The following is a 27377-nucleotide window of genomic DNA, read 5'->3' as shown; positions in this document are numbered from 1 at the left end:
CCAGCTTCCCCGAGTAACAATAGGGCATCTCTACCTCGCAAACCATTATTGGCACCTCACTATACACAAAACACCCCGCTACCTACACCAATTTATATGACTAATGTCCCTAAAGCAGTCCCTAATTGCATTAAACATGAGAATGGCCTTAAAAAATAAAGCCATACATTGGTTGAGGCATACTAGGGGGTACAGATCAATAATTAGAGATTGCATTGTATATGCTAAAAGGTGCATTTCGAATCAGAGTACAATTGATGCAATAGAGCTAATTTTAGCTTCAGATCACCTGGTGCACTAATTAATCGCCCTGGAAGCTAGATGCCATTCTACTTCATCCACGAAAATTAGGCTGAGATTAAACATCCCCCAAATACTCAAACAAGTTGATAATGTACGACAGGTCCTTGTGGACTCTCCCATCTCATCCCTATCGCTGAACGACTGACTAGCCCCAGCGATCACTAAGGATCCTATGAGTAATTTTAGCAGGGTCCTATGAACATCATTGATCCAGCTCAGATTTACCATGCGGACACTTACAATGACCCAGAGTCTTTAGAGATGGGACAAGTCCCTGATCCACTACTAGTGATAGCATCCAGGCTAGTGACTCGGATACACCTATCGGTAGCCAAGCATCACTTAAATCGAATGCTCCACCTTTCTGTCAGGCTCCCCTTTTTAAAGGCAGTGAGAAAACGATGAAAATCATGTCCTGGAACCTGGCGGATATAAGGGGGAAGCTTGATTGCCCACACTGGCTGGAGTTTATTATCCAACAGGAGATATGTACTTTCCAGGAAACTTGATGCCTGACCCCTATGTTCATTCCAGGGTTTATGACCTTTTACAGACCAGCAATATCCTCCAAACATGGCCGGCCATCAGGAGGGCTGCTTACACTTTTAAGCCTTACTTTAAATTGTGAAGTAAAGGAGTTGGCTACCAACAGCCAAGATACTTTTGGGATTAGGATGACCAATGGTAAAGGCAAGTCTTTTGACATTTATACTGTATATGCTAGGAGCACTGGAGGTGGTAGCTCACCCACCCTTCATGTTCTGGATAATCTATTGGGAGCTAGGCACGATAATCATCCACTATTAATTGGTGGTGACTTTAATGTTACATTTGAACCACTTGACTGGGTTGAGTCCAATGATGTGCTCGAGGAGGACAAAGCCTGGAGGGTACCCTCCCTGGAGCTTACTTCGATCAAAAAATGGTCGCAAGCTGCTCTCCAGCTGAACGCGATATCCCTAGAATACAGGTTAAGGGCTACTAACGGTAGAACTAAATCAGACAGAGGAGGTGGAATGACCTTTACTGGACCAAAAGGGGCGAGCAGGATAGATTACATATTAGTGGACTTGACCCAGTCAGTCAAAAGTCTTTATTCGGTTTAAGTGCAAACCATAAAAGCATGCTACAATAAAAACACTTAAAAAGATACAGATTTTGGAGGCGAGTTCATGCGGTGATGGGGGAGGTGACGGGCATTGCCATGCAGCCGGAAGCGCGGTGTTGTCTCCTGAATGTCTGGGGGCCCACTGATCATGATGAGGCACAGACCCAGTGGGTGACTCTGGGTAACATGGTTGCTAAGAGGGACATCGCGCGCTTGTGGGGTTCCGTAGGGCCCCCCACGTTAATCGCGTGGAAAGAGAACATGGACTGGAGTATGCTCAGGGAGAAGACCGTGTATTGCGCTAGAGGCCGCCCTCGGAAGTGGCATGCCATCTGGGGGCGGTGGAATCAATACAGGGGGGGAATGTGTCTTGCCCCTGATCTGGATCCCCCCCGAGGAACAGCTTTCTCCTTGACCTTCTTTCCAGCTCAGTGTGCAGATGTGATGGTTAATTGCCTTCTTGGGCCTCTGCTTTCCCCCGTTTTCCTCTTATCATAATACTGTGACTGTTAGACGATTGGGGTCCGGCTCCCCCTGAGGGGCTTTCACCGTGGGCATTCAGTGTTGTTGCCTTGCTGGGGTTTGTTGTGTGTTTGTAATTATTTAAAAATGGAACCTTTTCACTGCTCCTTTATAACACTGTGGACGCTCCCTTGTCCTCTCCTGTCGAAGCTGCCGAACCTCCGGGTTGTCGGCTGAATAGCTGTGTCCAGATTTTTGACGAAATAAAGGTTTTTATAAAAAAAAAAATATATAAAAAAAAAAAGATACAGATTTCATTTTAAATAATCACTATAGCTAGAAACACATTTACACGAGTTAATAAAACAGAGCAACAAATCCATTTAAAAAACATTTAAAAAGGATACAGATCATTTCCTCAGAAATCTGATTACAACAGATAAAAAATTCGCAATGTTAAAAGTTTCCCAAACATTATTTAACATCTGAAGACCCTTTTGCCCCAGGTATGGGACATGGTTGTAGTCCCTTCTTGTGACAGTGACCATAACTCTCTAATCCTGTCTATTGGTTACCCTTGGGGAGATAGTGGGAGGGAACCCATAATATCATTAAGTACAAAGGATTTAATTTCCACAAATGATAAGTGCCATCTTAAATGGCCTGTGGTTCTGGCGGATAAACCAAAGATCCAACTGATTAAAGATGCCTTAGTTAAGCACTTAGCGACATTTACTACAGCGACTGTGGATCCGCCCACACAGAGCAGTTGCAGTACTCTCCAGAGGGAATTCTTTCATCACCTGGCCTGCTTTTTCTATGTCCCAAATAATAAGACTAGGCCTCCACAGGGAAGGACTCTGGGTAATCATTCTTGGTTTAACAAAGCGTATAGGACCCTGAGAGGGAGACTGACTGTAACGATTAAGAACAGAGATCCACCTAGCATACGCAAAGCCAGGAAGGATTATAAACAGGCACAGGTCAAAGCTAACAAAAATATGGGATGAAAGGAGATGGGTAGGTCTAGGGGAGGCCATTGGGCACCCTGACAGTTGGTTGTTCTGGTCCCTTGTGTCTAAAACAAACTTAGAGTGCTCACCTCCTTTGACCAATATCATCCCGGCTGTAGAATGGCATCAACATTTTAGTGAGTTATATTCCATCAGTAACACTAATAACAGCTCACAGATGCCCCACAAGCTAGGTGCTCTACCATGTACGCTTACATTCACTAGGGAAGAGATAATGCGGTCTTTAGATGCCATCACTCCCGGTCCGGATGGTATCCCCGGCGATCTCTTTTGTGCTGACAGGGACAACTGGGCAACCTACTTCATGAATTTGGCCAACGACATTGCAGGAGGGAGGAGTATCCCAGACACTTGGAAGGGGGCCGAAGTGATACCCATTTTTTAAAAAGGGGACAGGTCGAAGCCCGCCAACTACCGCCCAATCAACCTGATAGATTGTGCCCAAAAGGTCTTCTGCTGGTTGCTCTTAACTAAAATCCAGACTTCGATGGACGAGAATGACATCCTCTCCCCACTTCAGGCGGGCTTTCAGCAGAAGACCGGCACTATCGACCAGGTTTTTCACCTCATTCTGCTGTATCGGAATGTAGTTGTGTTGGGCAAAGGCAGTTTATATCTTACCTTTATAGATCTCAAAACAGCTTTACTAGTGCCCAGGGACTTACTTTGGCAGGTCCTCCGGAACATGGGAATGCCCTTGGAAATTTTAGAACTGCTGGTCAGGTTACACAAGGATAATTTTGCTCGTGTGAGATGGGGAAATCAGGGGCAAACCACAGAGCCATTTAAGATCTGGCGGGGGGTACGCCAAGGGTGTGTTTTGGCCGCCACCCTTCTTTTCCTATATGTAAATCAAGTTGCCGACCTTTTGTGCTCCATTTCGGCCGACGCTCCCTCCCTAGCAAACCATAAAATAGCTACACTATTGTTAGCGGAAGACACCCTTTTGGTGTCTAAAACCCCTATGGGCCTCCAAAAGCTCTTAAACCACTTTAAAGCCTTTTGCGATTTGAGGGGTTTGGTCATCAACACTACTAAAACCAAGTTGATGATGTTGAACCCTCACAAATCCTTTAAAGGTAATCTGGGTTTAGATAATGTCCCGCTCGAGAGGGTCAGTTCCTTTGAGTACCTAGGAATTAAGCTGTCTGAGGGAATGGCCTGGAAGAACCATCTAGAGAAGGCGACCCCGAAATGTTCCCAGCTTAAAGGGGCTTTACGGCGGGAGCACGGCCTTTCATACACCAAGCCTGTAGCCCCCGCCCTCAAATTGTATCGTTCTAAGGTAGTGAGTAGCCTGCTTTATGGGGCTGAGTTGTGGGGTGCAGTTAATGCAAATTTGCTTTCGATATTGGAAAATAAGTTCCTTAGGAGCTTGGTATTACTTCCCCAAAGCACCCCTCTTCTCCCCTTGAAACTAGATTTGGACATTAAGTCCATTAATGACCAAGTGAGCTTACGCCCATTGCTCTTTTGGCATAGACTGGTCAGCACTCCTGATTTGGCTCCTTATGCTGCTGCCTACAGTGAAGTTTCTGCTTTGGACAAAAAAACAAATAATTGGGTGGATTAAACATGTGGACACCCTCCGGGCATGTATAGGCTTGCCAAAGGAGTTTGAAGGTCCTTCGCCTTCATACTCTAGGGATCAAATAAAAACTCAGTAATGGGCATGGGTAGAGCAGAATTACTTCTCGAAAATCCGTCACGGCACCTTAACTGATGTCTTCACCGACATAAAATCTATTAATCGGTTAGAAAGCTATCTCGATATCATTAAGGTGCTTGTAGACAGGAAATTATACTCCCAGTTCAGACGTGGCAGTTTACCTATAAATGCCTTCACCAACTCCTGGCTGACAAATAACTCTCAGCCACAGGGTTGTCCTCTCTGCGTATGTCCCCAAGAAACTATAGGCCACGTCTTCTTTGTCTGTGCTGCTTATACCAGACCGAGAAGGAATTGGCTGGCCCCGGTATGTAGACAACTTGGGACACACAGCCACAATGAAGCCATACGTATTTTAAAGTCCGATACGAGACCACTTTTTGTTTGTGCAGTCGCGAAATATTTAGGCCAGTTCTGAGCTATTAGAAGGAGGTTTTTGTCTATCTCCCTGACTGTTATGGACTGAACAAACTGAATTTATAATGATTAGTCAAGATGGGTCTGCCCTCAAATTTTAATACTTTTATTGTGAATATTTTAAGTGTTTTTATTTCTCTTAATTGGTTATTTTGACAAGGGTTTTATAATGGCTGATGATGTTTAGCTAGGCTGTACATCGCAGTGATTGTGACGCAAATAGTATTTATTAATGCACTAGCTCTTTAGTCAGTGTTCCTATAGGCTGAACCAGTAAAAATAAGCGAGACTTGTCTAGGGTTGATCTTCTCCTGTGTCTATTCAATGTAACATGAATATCTTATCTTTAAGAGCTTGTATATGGAGTGTTTTACAGTATTCTTATTGCGAATAATATCGACAAGGACTCATGCGTTTGCATCTTTTATGGTTCTATAAACCAAAATAAAGATTTATTGTTGTTGATACGCAGCTAATTGTGATGTATCTCAAGACAAGGAACAAGCAGCAATCCGTTTCTCCAAATTTTTAGAAGAGGTGGCAGACTGGATGTCGAACCATTGCCTCAAGCTAAACGAGAGTAAAACGGAGGTAATGGTTGTAGGCAAGGCGCCAACCATTTGGTCGTCCGCGTGGTGACCTGAATCATTAGGCCAACTACCTACCCCAAAAGCAGAAGTGAAAAACCTCGGAATCTGGTTTGATTCTGAATTGACATTCGACAGCCAGAGTCGGAATGGTAGAAGGTAAATGCTATGGGGCCATGAAAATCCTGAGGAAAGTCCTTGATCTTTTACCACCTAATGCCAGGAAAAACTATAGTACATGCGGTAATAACCTCCTAAATGGACTACAGGAATGTACTATATCTTGGCGCTACTAAAAAAGGACTATCCAAACTTCACAGGGTGCAGAATGCGGCGGCTCGATTGGTACTTAGCCTCCCGAGCAGAGCTAACACGAAGAAAGCCCTGACAGTACTGCACTGGCTGCCAGTGGAAAAGAGTCGTGTTTAAGGCAATGTGCCATTGTCTCCGTCTTCTATCAAAGAATGGCCCAAGGTACCTTCAACCACTACTAACCCAAAACATCCCAGGGTGGAATTTAAGATCTATGCGAAAGGCACTAGTGACTGTACCGAGAATATTTAGAGAAAGAATGGGGGCACGCTGCTTCAGGTATCTTGCAGCAAAAACGTGGAACACCCTATCGATGGCCCTAAGAACAGAGCCATGCAAAAGTAGATTTCGTAAACAGCTAAAGACCTGGCTGTTCGTTAAAACTGAATAAAGGTAATATCTCGGATAGTCTGTGCAACTCGGTGGGACATGCAGATTGCAGTCACATCTTTTCAGATTGTCTGTCTTAGCGCGGGGACACACCGATGGTGTAACCATGCGCTCTACAAATGGATAAATAAATAAATAGATGTTGCAAACAAGGATGCAAATTTGGCATGAATATTTTATGTTCTTATGTGGCAAGCTACCCCAAACAGCCAAATAAGGGCTAAACCACGGGGTGGGGGTGTGGCCAACGGGCTAAGATGGCGGACGCACTTGCCTGAAGCTCCAAACCCCTGACCTTACATCCAACATATATACTCATCTGCTGCTTCTCTACGATGCCCTCCTGCCACTAACCGAATGGCAAATCCCTCCCAGAACACCCTGCTAGTCACCTATTGAACGAGGCAGTGGCTGGCCATGCCTGACGGAGCCAGAGTGGTGCCAGACCTGGTACCCCTTCATGCTGGGACCTTATTCAGCGCAGGGCCTCCAGCACTGTGAGCTGACAGAGATCGTGGCTCGCGGCTGGGCTGCCCACCGATACCATTGAGCAGCGAGCTGTCAATCGCAGCCCCGGGGACGTGAGAGCAGGCTTGGGGAGGAGTGCCGCTCTATTTATGAAGTCCCTACAAGGCCTTGGCACCCTGAATTAGAGGTTGAGCTCATACCTGAGCCCTTGCTGTGCGGGCCCAGTCTGGTGGCAGTGCGAGGGAGAACACATCTACCTGCGCACCTGCCTAGACTGGCTGAGGTCGGGCACACCGCCTGACACGCAGTCGACCAGAGGGCTGCGGACCAGCGATCACCCTGACAGGCGCAGACTGAAGACTTGGAGCCCCAGAGCTGTGAGGACCGCTGCTGAGACGGGCGCTTCTCGTGGCATGGTGGCCTGCGCAGTGGTAGCCGAATTGCCGAGCACCGAGAGGTGAGTCCTGCATGCTTGCCTCTCGTACCAGTTCACCGGCTGGGGTCCTTCCCCACGTGTCTGCTGCTAGGTGGCCTAGAGGAAAGTTTGAGCCTAGACCATGAAGCGTGCAGACCGGGGTCAGTGGGACCCCTCTTGCCCCCGCTTGCTGGGCCCTCTGCCTGGGCGGGAGTGACTGAGCGTGCCCAGGGGCTGGGTCGGGCCTAAGCCACAAGTGAGACTTGGAGGCATAGGAGAAGTACTGCCCGTCTCATACCTGGCAGCTGGAGGCCTCCCTCTTTCTGGTGCTGCGGCAGCTGTGGGGGGCAAGGCGCTAGATCATACCTGAGTCCTGGAGGCATCTCTTGGCTCATAGCTGGTGGAGGAAGCATTCCCCCTCCCCCTTCTCTCCAGCACAAGAAGGCATGGCTGTGTGGGCCCGGGGTTCGGACCGGGCCTAGACCGTGTATGGCACGGTGGGGAGAGCCCCAGAGTCTGTTCTCTGACTGCCTGCTTGGAGCCTCCATTGGGCTTTGGGGCTGCACGGACTTGATCGGGCCCAGGTCGGGAGTTGAGTGGACATGGGCAGCACAGTGCCCGCACACCATTCATTCATAGGGGGTCCCTATTTTTTCCCTGCCACCTGTGTACTGATAGCCGCAGAGCCCTGGGGAATCCTGATGTGCCTAGAACACGTTGCACAGGCTTGGCAGTGAGTGGGGCAATACCTGCGGAATGGAGCTTGGCTTAGTAGGGGTAGCCCTGAACACTTAAAAACATTGGACTGGGCCTGGTGGTGAGCCCTTGGTCCACTGCCAATATACATTTGGTGTAAAGCACAGGAACCCTGCCTGATGGTGCCAGTTGGAGCTGCCATTCCCTGGATAGAGACATCGATGCTTCACACTGTGACCAGTCAAAGTAGGTCTGGGAGGCCTGAACCCCTGCGTAGAGAAAAAGCGGAGCTAGCTCAGATAATAGAGGAGATTGGGGAGTGGTGGGGTGCGGGATTGGGGGGAGTTCGTAAGAGGAAGCGCAGGCTATATACTTGGGCACCTGGAGAAGGCGGCTGTGGTCTATTGCCACCCGGCATCGACCCATAGTGGCGTCTTGCTACTGGTGTGAGAGCTGTTGAGGTGCACCACAGGAGGACTGTTGGTTCTACACATTGGGGTCACGTAGGTGACATATTGAACGGCGTTTGAGACAGAAAACAGCAGGGTGGTTGGGCATACATATCTGTCTCCTATAGGCTTAATGAGCAGTCATACTGGGTCAGTGGCGGTGGTGAGGCAGTCACTCTACCACACTGGCCCCTTGAAACTTGAGGTGTCAAATTTAGGCACTATGTGTCCTGGTACGCACACGGCTACTGAGTGGTCTTTGTAGACTGACAGAAGCCCACAGCCCAGCAACTAGTCATGGGGCGTCTCCGCTCCAACCCTCCATTCACCCTATCAGGACCCCAGAAGGCGTCGGGAAAACTCCCGGAACATGACTCAAAGTTCAAATCAGCACAGACAGATATGGCAGTAAATGACAAGATAGACAATGTGCTAACCGCAGTGGAGAAAATTGACACGGCTCTAGAAAACACGCCGACATCGCTTGAAAGGAAAATAGACAAAATAACTATTGATTTTAACCAGTTGCAGACCGATCAAGGTAAACATGCAGACATGCAGCACACACCTGAACTACAATTAGAAGAATTGCAGCCTGCCACATGGGAAAATACTGCTACGCTGCAAGCGCTTCTGGGACACATATCTGAGTTAGAAGACAGAGTGGAAGATGCGGAAGACAGATCATGCCGTAATAATATACGCGTAATTGGACTGCCAGAAGGGACCGAAGGCCAAGATGCTGTGATGTTTACCAAGAGCTGGCTACACATATGGATGCCCCAAACAGACTGGTCTGCGCAATTTGTGGTCGAGCGGGCGCATCAGGTGCCAGCATGGAAACCACCACCAGGAGTTAGCCCCAGACCATTTCTGTTTCGACTGCCTAGCTACAGGGACTGAGACAGTATCATACGCAAAGCGCAACGTAGGCAAGAGATCAAAGTGCACAGTACGGTATTGATGATGTTCCTGGATTACACCTTAGCGGTCCAGAAACAACTACACTCTTTTCTAAACGGCGACTGCGTGAACTGAACGCTGCTCTTCCCTGCATGACTTTGTGTGGTGGACAATGGCAATACTCATTTCTTTGACGACAGAGATGTGTGGGACTGGATGGAACAGGCGGGTCATGCAGTGGAATTGACGTGGCTTTGGTGGAGAGCGCTCCTGGGGCCACGCGGCTACGTAATTGCGGATGGCGAAGACACATCAATTAGAACAAACAACTGGTGGTGGTGCCTAATTTAGAGCAAATGATTTCAGAGCAAAGGAATGCCATACGTAAAACGGTGGCACTGCACACTGAAAATCACACCTCAGACCTTGACAATGACAGAGAGAAATCCACAAGCGAAGAGGATTATATAATAGAACACACTTTAGAGACTGACACACCGACACCACCAGAGGTGACGCCACAGATGGCTGATCATATTATCTGACCTCATAGGTCACACCTTTAGAAATATCCCTCAAGACATGGCTAACTGCAGACTCCCATCCTGCATTGCCCGTTGGCATGGGACTGAGGTGGGGCCCCCTTCCCTTTCTTTCCATTTCCCCCTCTCCCCTGCAGCCAAAACTAGCTGGGAACCACACGTTGTGAGGGGTTCAGCTGTTGACACATACTGACTTCACACTGAAGCGTGAGACCACAGGAAGCCCTACTGGCCAACGGCCTATCCAGTCAAATGGGCACAGGGATATAGTGGACCTCACCCCCTCCATCCTTCACACGATATGCGTATCAAGCCCACCATGAATGGGGGAGTACGCTTGTTACCACAGGATCTCTGTTACATATCTGCTCCATTATTGTTGCATAAGTTGTGTTTTACATAGTTGTAGTGTTAGCTATCTAGTTACTGAGCAATATTGTCCTAGATACTGTGATCCCTCCACACACACAACATATTTGGGCAGACATGCGGCTACTGAGCAGGGGGGTGGGACAGCGTGAATCACATGCAAATATAATAACATGGCACGTGAGGGGCATGCATATACCTGCATGGTGATACTCTGTCTACTCCTACCTCAAGCGCAGTTCCACCCATATTGCTCTTTTACAGGAGACTCACCTGACTCTCCTGGAGGCGGAGCGCTTGCACTGCAGTTGGCGGGGACAGGTTTACGCTTCTGGCTGCTCCTCATATGTGAGAGGAGCGTTAATCTGGGTGCAGGCGGGGACCCCGCTTGCAGCGGAGGAGGTTAAAACAGACCTGAACAGGAGATATGGATTAATAAAAGCCCATCTAAACAGTTTGCTGCTGGAACTGGGATTGGTACATGGCCCTAATATTGACCAGGGATTGTTTCTCCGCTCTCTCTCGACTGTCTTGGTGGGGTGGAGCGGACTTCCATGGCTGATGGGGAGCGTCTACAATGCTGTCATTGACACAACATTAGATCGATCCTTTCCTCCGCTACCTGGCATACAATCCCTGCCTAATGCTCAGGCACTGAGAGACTGGATGTATCACTCGTCACTGGCAGACTTGTGGCGGACACGGTATCCCAACACAAGAACATCTCTAATTACTCAGCCCCACATGGCCTACATGTGCGCATTGTTTAAATAGTGGGTCCCAGGCATTTCATCCCATGATAGAGCATGCAGAGTACCTTGGTGTCACACACTCTGACCACAACCCACTGCTGCTACGCCTAAAATGGGAGGCGCCTCGTCCATTGATACCCACATGGTGCCTCCAACCGTCAGCCCTGGAGGACGCATCATTTTGGGAAGCAGTGGGTGCAGCTACGCTGAATACTTTGAACTTAATGAGGGGTCGGTAGGAAACACGCTCACGGAATGGGAGGTGTTTAAGCTAACCATCAGGGTAGATGCCTGGCTATCAACTGGAACATCCCCAGGCACCTGGAGGTAGCGGTGGGGAGGGCAGAGAGAGAGAGCATATGCATTTGGAGGCGAATTGGGCAGCCAATCCAGATAGTGTGACGTCTCTTGAAGCGAAATATGGTGAATTGGCAGAATTATTGGCACGCATCAGATGTGTAAATTATGCAGGGCACTCAGCCAGAGTACATGCGCACTTGGATCGTGTGGGCTTTCTTCTAGCATGGGTCATAAGACAAGAGCAGATATTGCAACCTATATCTACCTTCCGAGACGTCGCAGGTCAGCTACTCTACACACAAGCAGAAATACACGCAGAACTGGCGTGCTAATATAAGGCCCTATACACAACAAGAAACACATTCAACGATACACAATTAACTGCCATTCTTTCCCAGGTCACACTTCTGGTCCTGGACCAGGCACACATTTTAGAGCTGGAGGAACCCATCACTTCCACAGAGATTGGGGTGGCAATATGGGCATTAACCATAGGCAAAACCCCGGGCACGGATGGCCGTCCCTCTGACTATTACAAAGCTTATGCGCACGCAGTAATGCTGCGTCTGCAGCAGGTATACAATGCTGCGGTAGACACAGGTTCTCTTCCCCACTCAATGTGGGAGGCGCTATTCGGCTCCCTGCCCAAGCCGGACAAAGACCCGACCGAGCCCGGCTCATATCGTCCGTTAGCCTTGCTCAACACGGACTACAAAATATTGGCTAAGGTGCTCACTCATCGTCTGGCCCCGCTGTTGCCAGCACTAGTGAGACCTGATTAGAATGGCTTAGTCCCAGCCCATAATACGTCATTGAATCTCCAGTGCTTCTTTAGAGTAGCCCCCGACTCTCCCCAGCATTGGCCGCACTCCGGTGGCCTGGTCTAGGACATGGTTAAGGCGTTTGATTCAATAGAGTGAGACTACCTCTTTGCGGTACTTAACAAATTTGCAATTAAGGGCCGATTCCTCCACCTGGCTCAGCTATTGTACATGCAACCAACAGCTAGAGTGAAGACAGGCTACTACATCTTCAAACCCATACCGATCAGGAGAGGCACCCGGCAGGGATGCCCTCTATCCCCACTGTTATTTGCTCTGGCAGTAGAACCACTAGCGGCAATACTCAGAATGCAGGGCATGGAGTGGGGTATTCCCCTCCGTGATGGCACGCACACAGTGTCTCTGTATGCGGACAATATAATGATCTACCTCAAAGGCATACGCACATTTCCGCCTACATTAACTTACATACTCTCAACTTTTGCTGCATTATCCGGGCTGAGGGTCAACTGGAACAAATCCTGCCTGTACCCTTTTAGTCAGGGGCACACAGACCCTGTACTCCGGTACAATGACGGGTGCATTCCCTGGCAGCCTGATACGGTTCGATACCTAGGCATCCGTATTTATCAACAACAGGAAGACCTGCTAGAGGACAATTTAGGAGAGCAATTACAGCGCTGCGTTCCCAAATGTCCTTCTGGTGCACTCTCCCACTGTCAGTTGCTCACCTCAGTCCCTCGGTGACATACTCCGCACATTCCACCCATGCACCAGGTGCAAATAGCCTGAGCAGCTACTGCTTAAGGTCACGTACAAAGCTTATCGCCAAAGTTTGTATATAACATGCCTAGCAATTCTGTGTGCTATGGCTTTGTCTCTGGGAGGAACACCTCACAGAGGCGGCTAAGTGGCCGCAGCAGAACTAGTGACCTGGTTAACTTCCGGACTGCAAACACTGGGAGATCTTTACTAAGAAGGGGTGCTTCTACCATAAGAGATGCTGGCCGATGTGAATGGCCTACCGCTTGGTAATTTTTTTAAATGTCACTCTCTTATAGTGGCACTCAGAGATATGGGGAGATATGAGTGCAGAACAACCTACACACCTTACCATACAATATTTGCATGTTATGGGTAGTGATTGACACCTTACCAGATGGTTTGCAGAATTGTTCCGAATACACACGGCGCTATCAATGACACCTGTTAGACAGAAGTGGGAGGCAGACAGGGGGCACCCTTTAACAGACAAGGAGTGGACAGAGGCATTGCTTAGCCCCATACACATCCAGCGTAACTCACGTTTTAGATTTATCCAACATTATATACTCCAGAGGGACTACCTTACGCCAGAAAAAAACAAAAAGCTCTATAGGAGAACAGACACGGAGTGCCCCACATGTGAGCACCCAGGAGCTGACTTACTACAAATGTTGTGGGCCTGTCCATCCTTACACACTTACCGGCATCGCGACGTCTACGGGCCGCTGTTTGGAATACACTTGGGAGGAGTGTATATTACACCTCTTCCCTAGATGCAAGAAGCTAAAGGTCACTTCTCTCTTCCTTGACTTAGGCATGCTGGCAGCCAAACGACTGATTACAAAAAAATGGAAGAAACAGGATCCCCCTGTAGTATCAGCTTGGAGTTAATCCCTGCTGGTGTGGGCCAGGGCGGAAGGCAAAGCGCTTGGAGTAGAAGACATCCGTGGCCTTCGTAAATAACCTATCACAATGAACTGGGAATCCATACTACAAGGGTTTTAAGGGCTACGGGAAGACAGCGTGGAGACTCCTGCCCCGACAAATATGTATATTCATTGATTTTTTTTTAAAGTATCAGGGCAGAATTTTGTAATATTTTTGCGAAAAAAATAAAATATGAAAAAATAAATGAAGTAAATACACAATGTTTCAAGATCTGGCTTTGACAAATCAATGCCATTATATTGGTTCTTTAGAATTGATGTGCCTACTTCAAATGTAATTCACCGGGCTAGTTTATCCTAGATTCAGGGTCCCCGTTCTTTCCAAAACATGATTCCTGCCCCGACTACACCTGGTGAATCTGCCAGCTATGACGAGGGGTCACAGCCGGACGTTCTTCCTGCTGCACATGTGTTCTGCAATGCCCAGCCCTTCCCTCCCCATCCCCACTCATTGTTGTGCCCGAAGCATCACGGTAGTCGGTGATGGGCTGTACTAAGGTAGGACCTGTAGATGCGTCCCGCAGCATCATGCACACAATACGTACCCACCGAACAAGAGCACTGCATCGGCCAACTGCAACTTACTAGCTACGATACATCCCATCCCCCTAAGATCCAAACATGGAAAATGCTTGTCAACAGATAGCTATACACATTACTCCGCACGCAATGCCTGCTTAGTTGATATAGTACCACGAAATCCAAGGGGGGAATCGCATGACACAGAGATCTCATAATATGTACTGAAGGGAAGTCGCTGACAATTGCTCAGAAGTTATTATTTCTGTTAAAACTGGTTATGATAAACATCAGTTTGAGAGAGTCTAATAAGGGCAAACAATCAAGCTAGTATTAACTATGGACATTGGAAAGACCTGCTGGAATGACACAATACATGTTCAGATGTAGCAATGTTAAACCAAGTATGTAACAAATCTTTAGAGGGATCTAATGCTGCTACCTTCTGCAAAGCTTCGGGAACATTGTATACGTAACTGTGTGTAAGTGCAACAAAATCTAAAATTATATAAACATATGTTTAAAAAAAATAAACATAAAAAAGGGCTCAACCATGGGGGGGGGTGTTAGGGGTGGGAGTAGCCCCAGCAGTTAAGGGGTTAATAACATTAGCATTTGAGTGGGGTTGTGGTATTGGAGTTGACCATCTTTTGTTTAGATAAAACATTAACTTTTTATGAATGTGCCTGAGAAGTAAAAAAAATGGTATTCGAAGCACAGATGAGAACTGTGATTTTGACAACCATTAGACGCAACACAAACAATCAAATGCCTCCTAGCGTGCACATTTTAGAATAATTTAAACTAAATATCTCAAGTATAATTCGAAGGTTAAGGCTATCAAAGATGGCCAAAAAGGAGATGGGTTTTTTAATTAGTGCTACTGTAAATTGGTTAACATTAGCAACTTCTTTCTCCCAAATACATTTCAGTGCTCACCAATGCAGTCTGCATAGTCTCGGTGCTCTTTTTGGTAATGCCTGCACAGTCTTCCCAAGATCAGCTTATAGTGCATAAGCCTTTGGATGGGCTTCAGTAGAAATGTGTTGAGTGGCAGGTAGCAAACCTTCTGTAGTTCAAACTCCTTGTACACAGACTCCAGTTTTTTCAGTCGCTTAGTGGCCTTCTCCAGCTCCGTCAAAACACCATCGTGCTTTTGCAGGTAACCAGTGAAGTCCTGGGATCAGAGAAGAGGTAATCAAAGAATTATTTAATAAGTACATAATTTGACCAGACAGGATCTTAGCATGAACAAATATGTCGTTGTGCAACTAAATGGACCCAGGAACAACTTTCAACAACTTGATGTGCAATTTTACTTCAAGAGCACAATGCCAAACTGCTCTACTTCATTATGATAAAATTCTGAAATGGACTCATGGTTCCTACCCACACTCAACAATCTATCCCTCTGTAAATATTATATATATATATATATATATATATATATATATATATATATTATTTTTTTTTTCACTAAAAAAAACAAAGATAACAGGGACGTTATAGTAAGGTTCATGTTTTACCCAGACAAAACCATAGAAATTCATGCAGTTATAGTTTTAAGTATAGTTATACTTAGGTTAAAAAACGATAACTCGTGGCCTAAAGTTATTTAACAGCACGAGTTATAGTTTCTTCAGATAAGTATAACTATAAGTATAACTATAACTGGTCAATTTCTATGGTTTTGTGTGGTAAAAACGTGAACCTACCTATAATGTCCCTGTAACATTAGTTTTTTTCCGATTCCCGAGTGTGCCAGGCTCTACAAGACTGTCAACTTTTGTCTTTGTTTGTTCTGTTTTTGACCGGTTGTATCCTTCTTGATGGATAAACTGTAAAGAACTCTGATACCCTTGGTGGTCATGTTCGCGCTCTAGTAAACATTCTAAATATTTTTTTTTTTAAGTGTTTTTTCCATGAATTTTTATGGCTTTTTAAATGCAAAGTAATAATTACTGTACGTTAATACAACCACCGTCGCACATGGTCTTTGGTGGTGGGGGATGGCCGTAGGGCCCTGCAGCCAAGCCCCCCACATGCACCCAACCCACGCTGCGCACAGCCTTTGGCCATGCGTGGTGGGGATGTGGTATGTGAGTGGGTGATGTTTTTTTCCGCAATTGGGCTTCGGATCAGTGGGTATCGGCGGACTAATACAGGGAAAGGTTTCCTACCCCACAACAAATGCGAAGCAAGTAAAAATTGTAAACACACATCCAAATACACCTCACCTCTCACAGGGGAAGAGAAAACCGTTGAGAAATCTCCCTCTTGCAACTCTGATTTTGTTATGTACGTCCTCATGTGTCCCTGCAATTGTTGGTGTGTTGGGAGTACAATCCACCCAGTAAAGAAAAGGGTATTAGACCATATAAGAGCCATTACCCATGAAGACAGACATTATCCTGTTGCAAGACACTTTGCGCAATGTCATAACAAACTAAGTAGCCTCCTCAGTTTCTTTGTCACACACATAATTGAACCCATAACTAGAGAGGGAGGCAGAAAGACGGCCCTAAGAAGACTCAAGTCAAGATATATCGTTGAAGTAAATACTAAGAAACCTGCAGGTCTCAACACTGATTAGGGGTTCATTTAGGATGAAGACTTCATGTCTGTCTATATTAGGGTCTCTTGTCATAATAATAATTTTATAGCATTCTGCTGTGCTTGTAAATTGTTGAAGATTTTAACCTGTTTTGACCTACTGGTTCTTCTGTTGTTTCCTTTCCTATTTTCCTGCTTCTTTCATCTGTCATTTGTACTCTTTTCGTCCCTTTTGTGGCTTCAACCTTTCAAACAGTGCTAATTTAAGACAACCAGGGGATGTGCAGACCGCAAGTGGGATATTGGTCCACTTGTGCACTGGAGTATTTTTGGAGAAATTGGAGTCAATGAGCTTGATTGTTTAGGAAGCAGCATCTATCTGGTGTGTGGACAAAGTAATCATATAGATTTTTATCTCAGAATAGAATTTTAGATTTTTATGACTGAGTAGTGTGTTCTTGTACACAGGGTTTCAAGGTCCATAATCCACACTATTGAAGGTGAGGCCGTTACACCCACTTGGGCGGCAAGGGGAGTTAAATATGCATCCAATACATATCCCATAGTCAGCACATCCAATTGCCTGCTTGGGCTTGATTCTTGACATAAGACAGACTTAAAGATTTCACAGGAGGAACAGAGCATTGTGCATAATCGGATTGGCTATGCAGTACTCGCGGACTGAGTTATTTGTATTTGGCATAATTTTTTTATCAATCCATGACCAATTGTTGCCCACATAGGCTACATTGAGCACTGTGCTCTCTTCTGTGAGGATTTTTTCAGTTTTGAGGGTGCGGGCATATGCCATGAAGTCATCAGTATTTGTTGTCCACTTGTACACTTGTAGTTTATAGCGAACTCACCTACTTTCTACAGACTGCATTTAAGGTAAGGGTGTGGGGGTATGACATGGAGTCATAATTATTGGTTGTCAACTTGGTTAGACTTCAATACGTACACCCCTGCTTTCTATCACACTTACCTACTTTCTCTGGGCTCCATTGAACTTTTACTGCCACAACTAATCAGGCAATTATGAACAGTATTAATTTGTGGTTTGGAAATACAGATCACATCTATGATTAGTCTCCAATTTTTCCATGTTTATGTTTCTGAAATATTTTGGATATTGGATATTGGATAGGTATTTATAGAGCGCAAACGTTCGCTCCGAAGGGAGCATCTTGGCGCTGTAAAACCTGGGACCAGATCACTGGAAAGGTGGTGGGGGGCTAAATGGCTGCTTTAGTCCAGTCATCAGAGAGACTAAAAGTCCACGTTTTGAGGAGCTTCCTAAACGGCTTCTCATGCGTCTGAAGTCTAAGATGCCTTGGCATACTGTTCCAGGCTCTAATAGCCAGGGTACTGAGTGTTTTTCCGCCTTTGGACTTCAGGTTGAATTTAGAGGGGGTCATGAGGTTTTCTTGAGAGGATCTGAGAGTGCGACCCGGGGTGTAGTGAGGGAAGCGTCTCGACAGGTAGACTGGGCCGGATTTGTTGAAGGCTCGGAAGGCTACAACGAGAATTTTAAAGAGTATTCTCTTGTGCAAGGGGAGCCAATGAAGGAATCTGAGGGCAGTGGAGATAGAAGATTTGCGTGGGAGTTTTAAGACGAGATGCGCGGCAGTGTGCAGGACACTTTGCAGTTTCAGTCGGGTGGACTTTTTGGTCCCTGCCAGGAGGCCGTTACAATAGTCCACTCGAGAGAGTATGAGGGCTACCGCAATGGTCTTTCTGGAATCGAGCGGGAGGAAGTCAAAGAACTTTCGCATGGATTTTATAATGCCGAAGCATTTACCTGCTACAGCTGCGACGTGGGAATCGAAAGAAAGATCGGAATCGAAAATAACTCCGAGGTTTCTGGCCGATGAAACTGTCTGAGGTGGGGCAGCAGAGTTATCAGGCCACCACAGGGCGGGACTGAAAGATGCATTCTTTCCAATGGGCAAGATCTCGGTTTTATTCGAGTTGCAGCGGAGATGGTTGGCGTCCATCCATTGAAAGACCGCTGTGAGGCAGCGCTTGAGATTAAGTTCGGCCAAGTTGGAATTGTCGTCGAGAGGGATGACAAGCTGAGTATCGTCAGCATAAGACGTGACAGTTATGCCAAACGATTCTATAAGTGAAAGTAGGGGGATGAGATATATATTGAATAGGAGGGGACTAAGAATGGAGCCCTGGGGAACTCCACAGGAGATCTTTTTCTCTTTCGATTGGAAAGGACCCAGTGAGACGGTTTGAGATCTGTCACTGAGGAAGGAACTGATCCAGGCAAGGGCCGAGTTTGTGACGCCGATGTCCATAAGTCTGTTGAGCAGAATGGAGTGGGAAATAGTATCGAATGCCGCCGTGAGGTCAAGAAGGATCAGTATGGCCTTCTTCCTCTGATCTTGTAGGTTTTTGATGGTATCGGTCAGCTCGATCAGGGCGGTCTCGGTAGAATGTCTAGACCGGAAACCGGATAGCTGGGGGTGAAGTAGGTTGTGGGCATCAAGGAAGGACTTGAGCTCTTTATGGACTAACTGTTCTGTTATTTTGCCCAGCGCAGGTAGCAGGGTGATGGGACGAAGGTTAGTTAAGTCAGAGGGGGGTTTGTTTGCCTTTTTCATAAGAGGTTTAACCACACCCTTTTTCCAAGCGAGAGGGACAGAGCCAGATTTGAGGGAGAGGTTGACTATTTCATTAATGATGGGGTTGATTTCATCAATGATGGTGTGGAGGATCTTGGGGGGACAAGGGTCAGAAGGGGAGCCCGATTTGCATGAAAGGATCGCTTCTCTGGTCTGAGTTAGGGTCACCGGGGTGAAAAGTTTGAGGCTGTTTGCGGTCGGGCGAGATTTGTCTAGCTCCGAGATTGAGTACACCGGAGGGGAAGGGGGGAAGTTTGTGTGGATAGAGCTGATTTTTTCCTCAAAGTAGTCGGAGATCTTATCACACAGTTCTTGGGACGGGGGGGATCTCTGGTTGAAGAGCTTTTGGTTTGGTGAAAGATTTTACTATGGAGAAGAGGGTTTGTTGTTTTTGGCTGGCCTCTTTAATGGCGTTTACATAGTAGGTTCTTTTTGCTGATTTAATGGTTGAGAGATAATTTTTCCTCTGAAGAATGTAGTTGTTCCAATCGTCATTTTCGTAGGATCTACGCCATTTACGTTCTGCTTTCCTGCAGAGTAGGTGTGCGGCGGTAAGATCAGGCGTATACCAAGGGGCTTTAATTTTCATTTTCTTAAGGGTGTTGTCTTTTTTATTAGGTGGACATCGTTTTGAGATTTCTTGAGAAAGCCAGTTGTTAAGAGAGACTGCATCTTTATCGATGTTACCAGAGGAAGGGGGGGCGTTAGTAGGGGAAAAGGGATGAGAAATAAGACTTTCCTGAACAGTTTTCCAATTGATGGAGTGAATGTGTTGGAGAGTTGGTATTTTGCTGTTAGAAGGGGGGACGTTGAGGATATGGAACAGGATCAGGCTGTGATCAGTCCAGATTTGGGGAATGGGAGGTAAGGTGGAGATGGCTGGGAAATTGGAACAGACACCATCCAGGGTGTGACCAAGGGAATGAGTGGGCAGCTTGACGCTTTGTTGCAGGTTGAAAATATCCAATGTCTGCTGCAGATTACTGGTGAAGGGGTCAACAGGTATTTCGAGATGCAGGTTAAAATCGCCCAAGAGGGTGAAATGTGGGTATCGGAGTAGGAAGTGTCCGAGTGCGTCATTAAGGGAGCCGAGAAATTTCGCGGCATTTCCAGGTGGGCGGTAGATCAGACCACCTGAGAAAGAGAGGGTTTGACTGAGTTTGATGGAGAAACCTAGTCCCTCTGCATCAGTGAGGGGGTCGAGGCAGAAGGTGTGGCAGCTAAAGGAGTTCCTTAAGATGAATGCAACGCCTCCTCCTCTACCTTTCAGTCTATCCTGTCTGTGAAAGGAGTAACCTGGGGGGAGGGCGATGGCTATGTCAGGGTTACTGTCTTCAGTGAGCCAGGTCTCAGTGATCATGAGACAGTCCAGGTCATGGTCGATAATGAGGTCGTGGATATCCTGACTGTGTTTGCACATCGACCTGGCGTTTATCAGACCTCCTGTAAAGTGAGGTCGTTTGAGGGATGTTGGCTGCTTGGTGGCGAAGTTGAGAATCCAACGACATTTGTTACAACTGGTGGAACCGAATACTTTAGAAAGATCAAGTTTGCAGGGGCAGTCAGATCTGCCTCGAAGTTTGAGAAGGTCATTGGGAGCATACCTGATGTTTAGAGGATGTTGGGCAGGGGTTCCTGCGCCTGGCGCGGTCTTGGCGCGGACGGGCGCAGACGGGCTTCCCTTAGGCGCGCCTTCGGCGCGCAAATGGCGCTCCCGCTGCGCTCGTCCGCTGCGGGTCCTATGTATATACATTTATGTTGGAAGGCGGGGGCGTGGCCTGAGAAAGGGGCGGAGTCTGCGCGCACGCCGGTGGCTATGACGGCTGCAGGGGAAGAGCGATGAAGGCCGCGAAGCAGCCCAAGTGATCAGCTGTGCGCGAGCGCTACGTTGTGCTTTAGTTTAAAAGCAGTTAGAAAGTGACACCACACAAAATACAATTTTTAAAAAGCAGCAGAGTACCTCCAGCTCCCGGCTTCCGCCTCAGGACTGGGACAAGTTTTACACGTTGCCGCTGTGGTCAGCGGTTTAAGTAGTCAAGATCAGGGGGCGTGGCCTGAGAAAGGGGCGGAGTCTGCGCGCACGCCGGTGGCTATGGCGGCTGCAGGTGAAGAGCGATGAAGGGCGCGATGCAGCCCAAGTGATCAGCTGTGCGCGAGCGCTACGTTGTGCTTTAGTTTAAAAGCAGTTAGAAAGTGACACCACACAAAATACAATTTTTAAAAAGCAGCAGAGTACCTCCAGCTCCCGGCTTCCACCTCAGGACTGGGACAAGTTTTACACGTTGCCGCTGTGGTCAGCGGTTTAAGTAGTCAAGATCAGGGGGCGTGGCCTGAGAAAGGGGCGGAGTCTGCGCGCACGCCGGTGGCTATGGCGGCTGCAGGTGAAGAGCGATGAAGGGCGCGATGCAGCCCAAGTGATCAGCTGTGCGCGAGCGCTACGTTGTGCTTTAGTTTAAAAGCAGTTAGAAAGTGACACCACACAAAATACAATTTTTAAAAAGCAGCAGAGTACCTCCAGCTCCCGGCATCCGCCTCAGGACTGGGACAAGTTTTAGGTAATTGTAAGCCTTCCAATATGGTGACCACCAGCCGCAGAATGTTCTTGGCTTATTGAGGTTTGTGCCAATGTTTTATTTTAATTACTTTACACATTAGGCATCATTTGCTCTTTTTTGTGTAACACGCGTGAACATCCCTGGTGAATGCTGGTGCAACTATTTATTTTAGGTAATTGTAAGCCTTCCAATATGGTGACCACCAGCCGCAGAATGTTCTCCCATACACTAGCACTTTGTTTATGTTATTACCATAATGATGCGTATTTTCTATTTTCACTAATCTTTAGGAAGAAGCCACCCAACTGTGACCAAGGTGACTTGATTGCCGAAACGCGTTGAAAGTTTGTGCTTTTCCTACACTTGGAACAAATTTCACGTGCAAGCAACATTGGAGTGCGCATTTCTTTTTACAGGAGCCAGGAAAGAGTTAACCTTGCTGTTGGGTTGGAGCTCACGTCCGAGCACGCACATCTGCCATCAGGGCTGGGGGCGGTAGTGAGGAAGTTGTGGACCTGTAGATATATATATATTTTCAGCAACACGTTTGAAACCCGATCGATGAGACTGTAGGTGAGCGCTGAAACGCTTAACTGACTGGCGCACAAATATATGTTAAATCGGGGCGCGCTATAATATGTAAATAAGGAGAAGTGACCGGAAAGCACGTCTTCTCCGACAACCCTCTGAGGATGAAGCACTGTCTTTGAAATGCGTCGGGCACGACGGAGTAGCTGTTTTTAATGTTATCTGCATGATAGACTACGACAATCCCAAATAAAGGCTTGAAGCTTGCACTGTGGTCCGAGTACTTCTTAACGATGGGCAACTCCTTCAGAAATCTATACGCGGCAGCCCCGCCGCGGAGAATGCACCACCCCGCTATCTAAGGGGGCCACAAGGATGATATTTATCAAACTTTACAGTGGGGCTACAGTGCTGGATTGAGGACGAGTACTGAAGTGGAGGCCCATCCTGGGCTTGCTATTTAAACAGTCATGAGTGCAGCCATTGTGAAAGAATATTCCGGACACTTCAACTCCCATAATACAGGAGTGCAGATTCATTGGAACAGCCCAATCAGGGCGCGCTATAATATGTAAATAAGGAGGAGTGACCGGACAGCACGTCTTCTCCAACAAGCCTCTGAGGAAGAAGCGCTGTCTTTGAAACGTGTCAGGCACTGCGGAGTAGCTGTTTTTAATGTTAGCTGCGTGATGGACTACGACCGTACCAAATAAAGGCTTGAAGCTTGCACTGTGGTCCGACTGCTTCTTAACGATCGGCAACTCCTTCAGAAATATATATATGTATACACATATGTATATATATATATATATATTTATCCTACTGACGGTCACCAGTAGGTAGTTATAGTTAGGTATGTTTTTCCATAGATGGAGCGATTTTTGGTTTGCTAATAACTTTGGCTCCATTTGATGAATTTCTACAAAACCTTCCAAACAAAAAGTTCATCCATCTCAGCACCTTCCGTCAAGTGGGGGACCAAGATAAAAGTGGATGTCCCAAAACGTAGAATCTCCATGCATTTTCTATAAACACCTTTAGAGACGGCTAGAGCAAAAACTGCTGAATGGAAATACACCAAATTCGTCAGGAAGCTAGATCTTGGTTCACAGACTGTGCTTTATGTGATTTGGTGTAAATCGGTTCAGTAGTTTTTTAGAAATTAAGAGTCAAAAAGGAAAGTATATTTGGACGGTTGGGCTCACAAGAGCCCTGCGAGAGCGCAATTTAAAAACGCAGGTCTATAATTGATTGAGAGGCCGGTTTTTACTTTTAGCCTTCACACTGTCGCAAGAGGATCCAGCGAGTCTTGAGAGCACTCTGTTTGGCTGGCTGTTGGAATCTTAGAAATGAAATGGCCTCCATTACTGTTTACTGTGAAAAATTGGAGGTGTTGTAGAAATGAAGTAAAAAAGCTATATAAGGGGGGAAACAGAAAGGCATGCTGTCACCCTAGATTTAGAGAGGATGTGTCTAAGGGATAACTACTGTGAAGATAATAAATGTATAATATTTTTAACTAATTTTTACGATCTATCAGGACTCTCGCGTGATCGTAAATAGTAAAAAGGAGTAGATGAGTTCTCAGTACACTCTATTAGTAGGAATGCATATTGTGGTCCTTGTCTTTGAGAGGAAGTGTATAATAAATAAGTACTGTGATGATTAGAAGGTTAAATCTTTTTATTTTATGATCTCGCAGGACTATTACAGGATCATGAAAAGTAAGGAGTAGGTGATGTTTAAATACACTCTGCTATGCACACTTTTTACTGTATGCAGAAGTGTTACTGGAGATGGTGTTTATCAGACTCTACTGTTTATGCTAATTAGTTTGAGAAGAGTTGTGAGTAAAGTTAAGGCTCATCTATAACCCTATTACACACACCCATCATCTGAGATAGAGGTCTGAAAGGAGAGCCTAGTGCCTCGTGGCACCCTATCACACACACCTATAATTACAGAGAGAGATCTCTGCAGAGTGACCAATTCCTCCACACACCCTACTATGTACACCTGTCATCTCGGAATGAAGTCTGAAAGGAGAGGCCAGTTCCTCTACACACCCTACTATACACATCCATCATTACAGAGAGAGGTATCAGCAGAGAGGCCAGTCTCTCCACAAACTCTGCTATGCACACGTCATCTGACAGAAGGGTCTAAAATGAGAGCCCAGTCCCTCCCCATACCATACTATGCACACCTATCATCACAGAGAGAGGTCTCAGCAGAGAGACCAGTCCCTCCACAAATCCTACTTCCCGCATCCGTCATCTGAGAGAAAGGTCTAAAACAAGAGCCCAGTCCCTCCCAACACCCTAGTACGCACACCTATAAATACAGAGAGAGGTCTCAGCAGAGAGGTCAGTCCCTCAACACACCCTAATATGCACACCCATCATCTGAGAGAGAGGTTTAAACAGAGAGGGCAATCCCTTCCCACACCCTACTTCACACACCTGTCATCTGAGAGAGAGAGGTCTGATAGGAGAGGGCATTCTCTCCCCACCGATTCCCAGCAATACCACCAGTCACCATCATGTGATGTGCTGAATATTCTTAGCAGTCCTACATCATTGTTCAGCGCTTTTTCTTGGAAAGGTTCTAGCAGGTTTGTTTAAGAATCCTTTGTTTGATTAAGGCCATAGCGTCCTCTGCTGAATTAAAGAATTGGTCCTGCCTTTGGAATTGTAGATGCAACTTTGGCGGAAACCTTATGGGCTATTTAATCTTCTTGTCATGAAGTACTTTCTTGACATTCATGAATGACTTCTGTGCTATCTGAACTGCCCTAGTAAAGTCAGAAGAAATTAACACCTTCAAAATTTTATAGAGCACTGTGCCTTTTCTCGGACCATCTGTATTATCCAGTCTAGTTCACTGAAATTGGGGAATCTCACTACAGTCCATCAGGGAGGTCTGCAAGGCAGCTGCAATGCAATCAGGGAGTAAAGGGCACGCTCCTCCACAAAGCATTTGGAGAAGGACAGTTCACTGAACACACTTGCCAATAAATTCTCAATAAAATCCTCAATATTTCCACTACACTTATTCATCATCTACCGCCCAGACCACACAGCAGATAGGCAAGCTCACAATTCTCAGCAGTAAATCGAGCCTGCTGCTCAGTGAGTTTACGATGACTATTGCGGCACTAATTCAACCGACATTCTGCCTGATTGGGCACTGCGCATCCATCTCCTCAATGGTTAAGCTGTCACCCAGGCACCATTGTGGCATCAGAAATCGAGCACCTGAGAACGCTCTGGGCCATTCTTCCAATTTGGTTCTGGTCAATAGAACTTTGTAGTAGTCTGAGAGTAAAGGGGTTAACAACAGTTTAAATCTCCAAGTATAGTGTGGTCATTAAGACCACACACTAAATGTCTGAGACAGTAACTGCAAGTTAAAAGATTTATTACAAGCTCAAAGCCAGACTAATATAAACCAATCTCAAAAACATGGTGTAAAAATATAGAATGATTAAAGGAAGGCCAACATGCCTTACAATGTTAGTCCTCAACAACAAAGAACATAAAAGAATATACGTTGCAGCAATGAAAAATATGAAAAAAGAACCTGATTGCTGGACAAACGATTTCGGTCTTCCTCTCCATACATGGAAAAGAATTTCAGCATCTAGTAAGCCCTACACTAGGCTAAGGATAGGGAAGGCCCTATTGAATCAAGGAAGTAAGAAATGTGTCAGCATCAGAACCTCTGTAGAAGTTCTTCAGGTAAAGAATCATGTATAGCAAGTAGCCACACAATCAAGGGAAGTCAAGAGAGGTCTGTACCTCTCCAAGTCTACAGGGAATCTGACTAACCCGAAGGTGGGTCCACTAATTAAGATGCACAAAACATTCAAGAAAGACATGAACTTATACACATCTCACTATCTTTCAGTTCCCAAGAAACGAATTTTGGCGCCATTAACACTACTCCCATATTCCAGTCTCCTTTCCTCCCTTCGTCCGATAGCACCAACTGGTAACAGTAACACTGTCTTTGTTCTTCATTAAAATTGTTCAGCCTTGCCAGTTCTTCTTTGTCTCACTATCCTAGAACTTCAAACTTAAGGCCCACAATCATGCTTAACGTGACATTTTCGTTTTGAAAGCATATTCATTCTACAACCTAGATATATCCCAATAATGAAATCTAAAAAAAAAAAAATGATTGCCATTTTGTGTAAATTACAAATAGCATAACAAACAGCAGTACAATGCTGACAGACCCGTCAGCTAACTAGAAGGAAATTGCAGCATATATAGCATAGCATCATTACACCTCAACAGCACTTTGAGCATGATTTTTTTTTTTTTTTTTGAGAACTTTTATTAACCATAGTTGCATCGATTGGCAATGTACAATTCTGCGACAGAGCACCAGGTCAGCAATGTTCGGGTACATACAGTCAAATGTTTAAACACAGCCGTTTAGCCGACAACCCGGAGGTCCGGCGGCGGAGCTCAGTTGTACCTAGATAGAGGATTCAGGTGTGTACATTGCGTGTAAGCGAATCGGTGGTGTTTTTCTGATATGTGTCGCGTTGTTTCTCAGCTAAAGCGCATTGTCCGCGTGTGAGGGGGGCGCTTCGTATCCGCCCGCTGCGCATCATTGTCAGCTAGCTCCTGGGCTCGCAGAAGGATGTGTGCTGGGTGCTGGGTTGTCCGTCAAGCGCCCTGATGTGTGGACATCGGAGTCCCGGTGGCCCGCGTGTAGCGTGGGGTGAAGCGCGTCAAGGAGGTTGCAGCGTAGTTCGCAAGGGTGCGCGTGGCGGCCGTTGCTATAATGGAACACATGTTTTGCTAGGGAGCGTAGTCAGTCGCCGAGTTGTGCCCCGGGTGTGCAACGTAAACTTTAGGGATCAAGGTCAGGGTCGAGAACTCGGGTAGTGGCCAGAAGTAGAAGGG

General features: G+C 46.4%; 1 protein-coding gene across 4 annotated transcripts in view; it reads right to left on the bottom strand.

Annotated features, from left to right (window-relative positions):
* The window catches only part of FARP2 (FERM, ARH/RhoGEF and pleckstrin domain protein 2), a 1344877-nt gene that overhangs the window by 310296 nt on the left and 1007204 nt on the right, over nucleotides 1–27377 (bottom strand). For all 4 annotated transcript variants that reach the window (XR_014970597.1, XM_085634160.1, XM_085634162.1 and 1 more), the window contains exon 18: nucleotides 15129–15366. Coding sequence is in view for 3 of the 4 variants with exons in the window: in XM_085634160.1 (XP_085490286.1) it covers nucleotides 15129–15366 (238 nt within the window). In the remaining variant the exon portion in view is untranslated. The remainder of the gene's footprint in view (nucleotides 1–15128; nucleotides 15367–27377) is intronic.

Source organism: Triturus cristatus, chromosome 11 (assembly GCF_964204655.1).
Source record: "Triturus cristatus chromosome 11, aTriCri1.1, whole genome shotgun sequence".
Classification (NCBI taxonomy): Eukaryota; Metazoa; Chordata; class Amphibia; order Caudata; family Salamandridae; genus Triturus; species Triturus cristatus.
The sequence above is the reverse complement of the archived record's forward strand: the minus strand, read 5'-3'. Positions and strand labels throughout refer to the sequence as shown.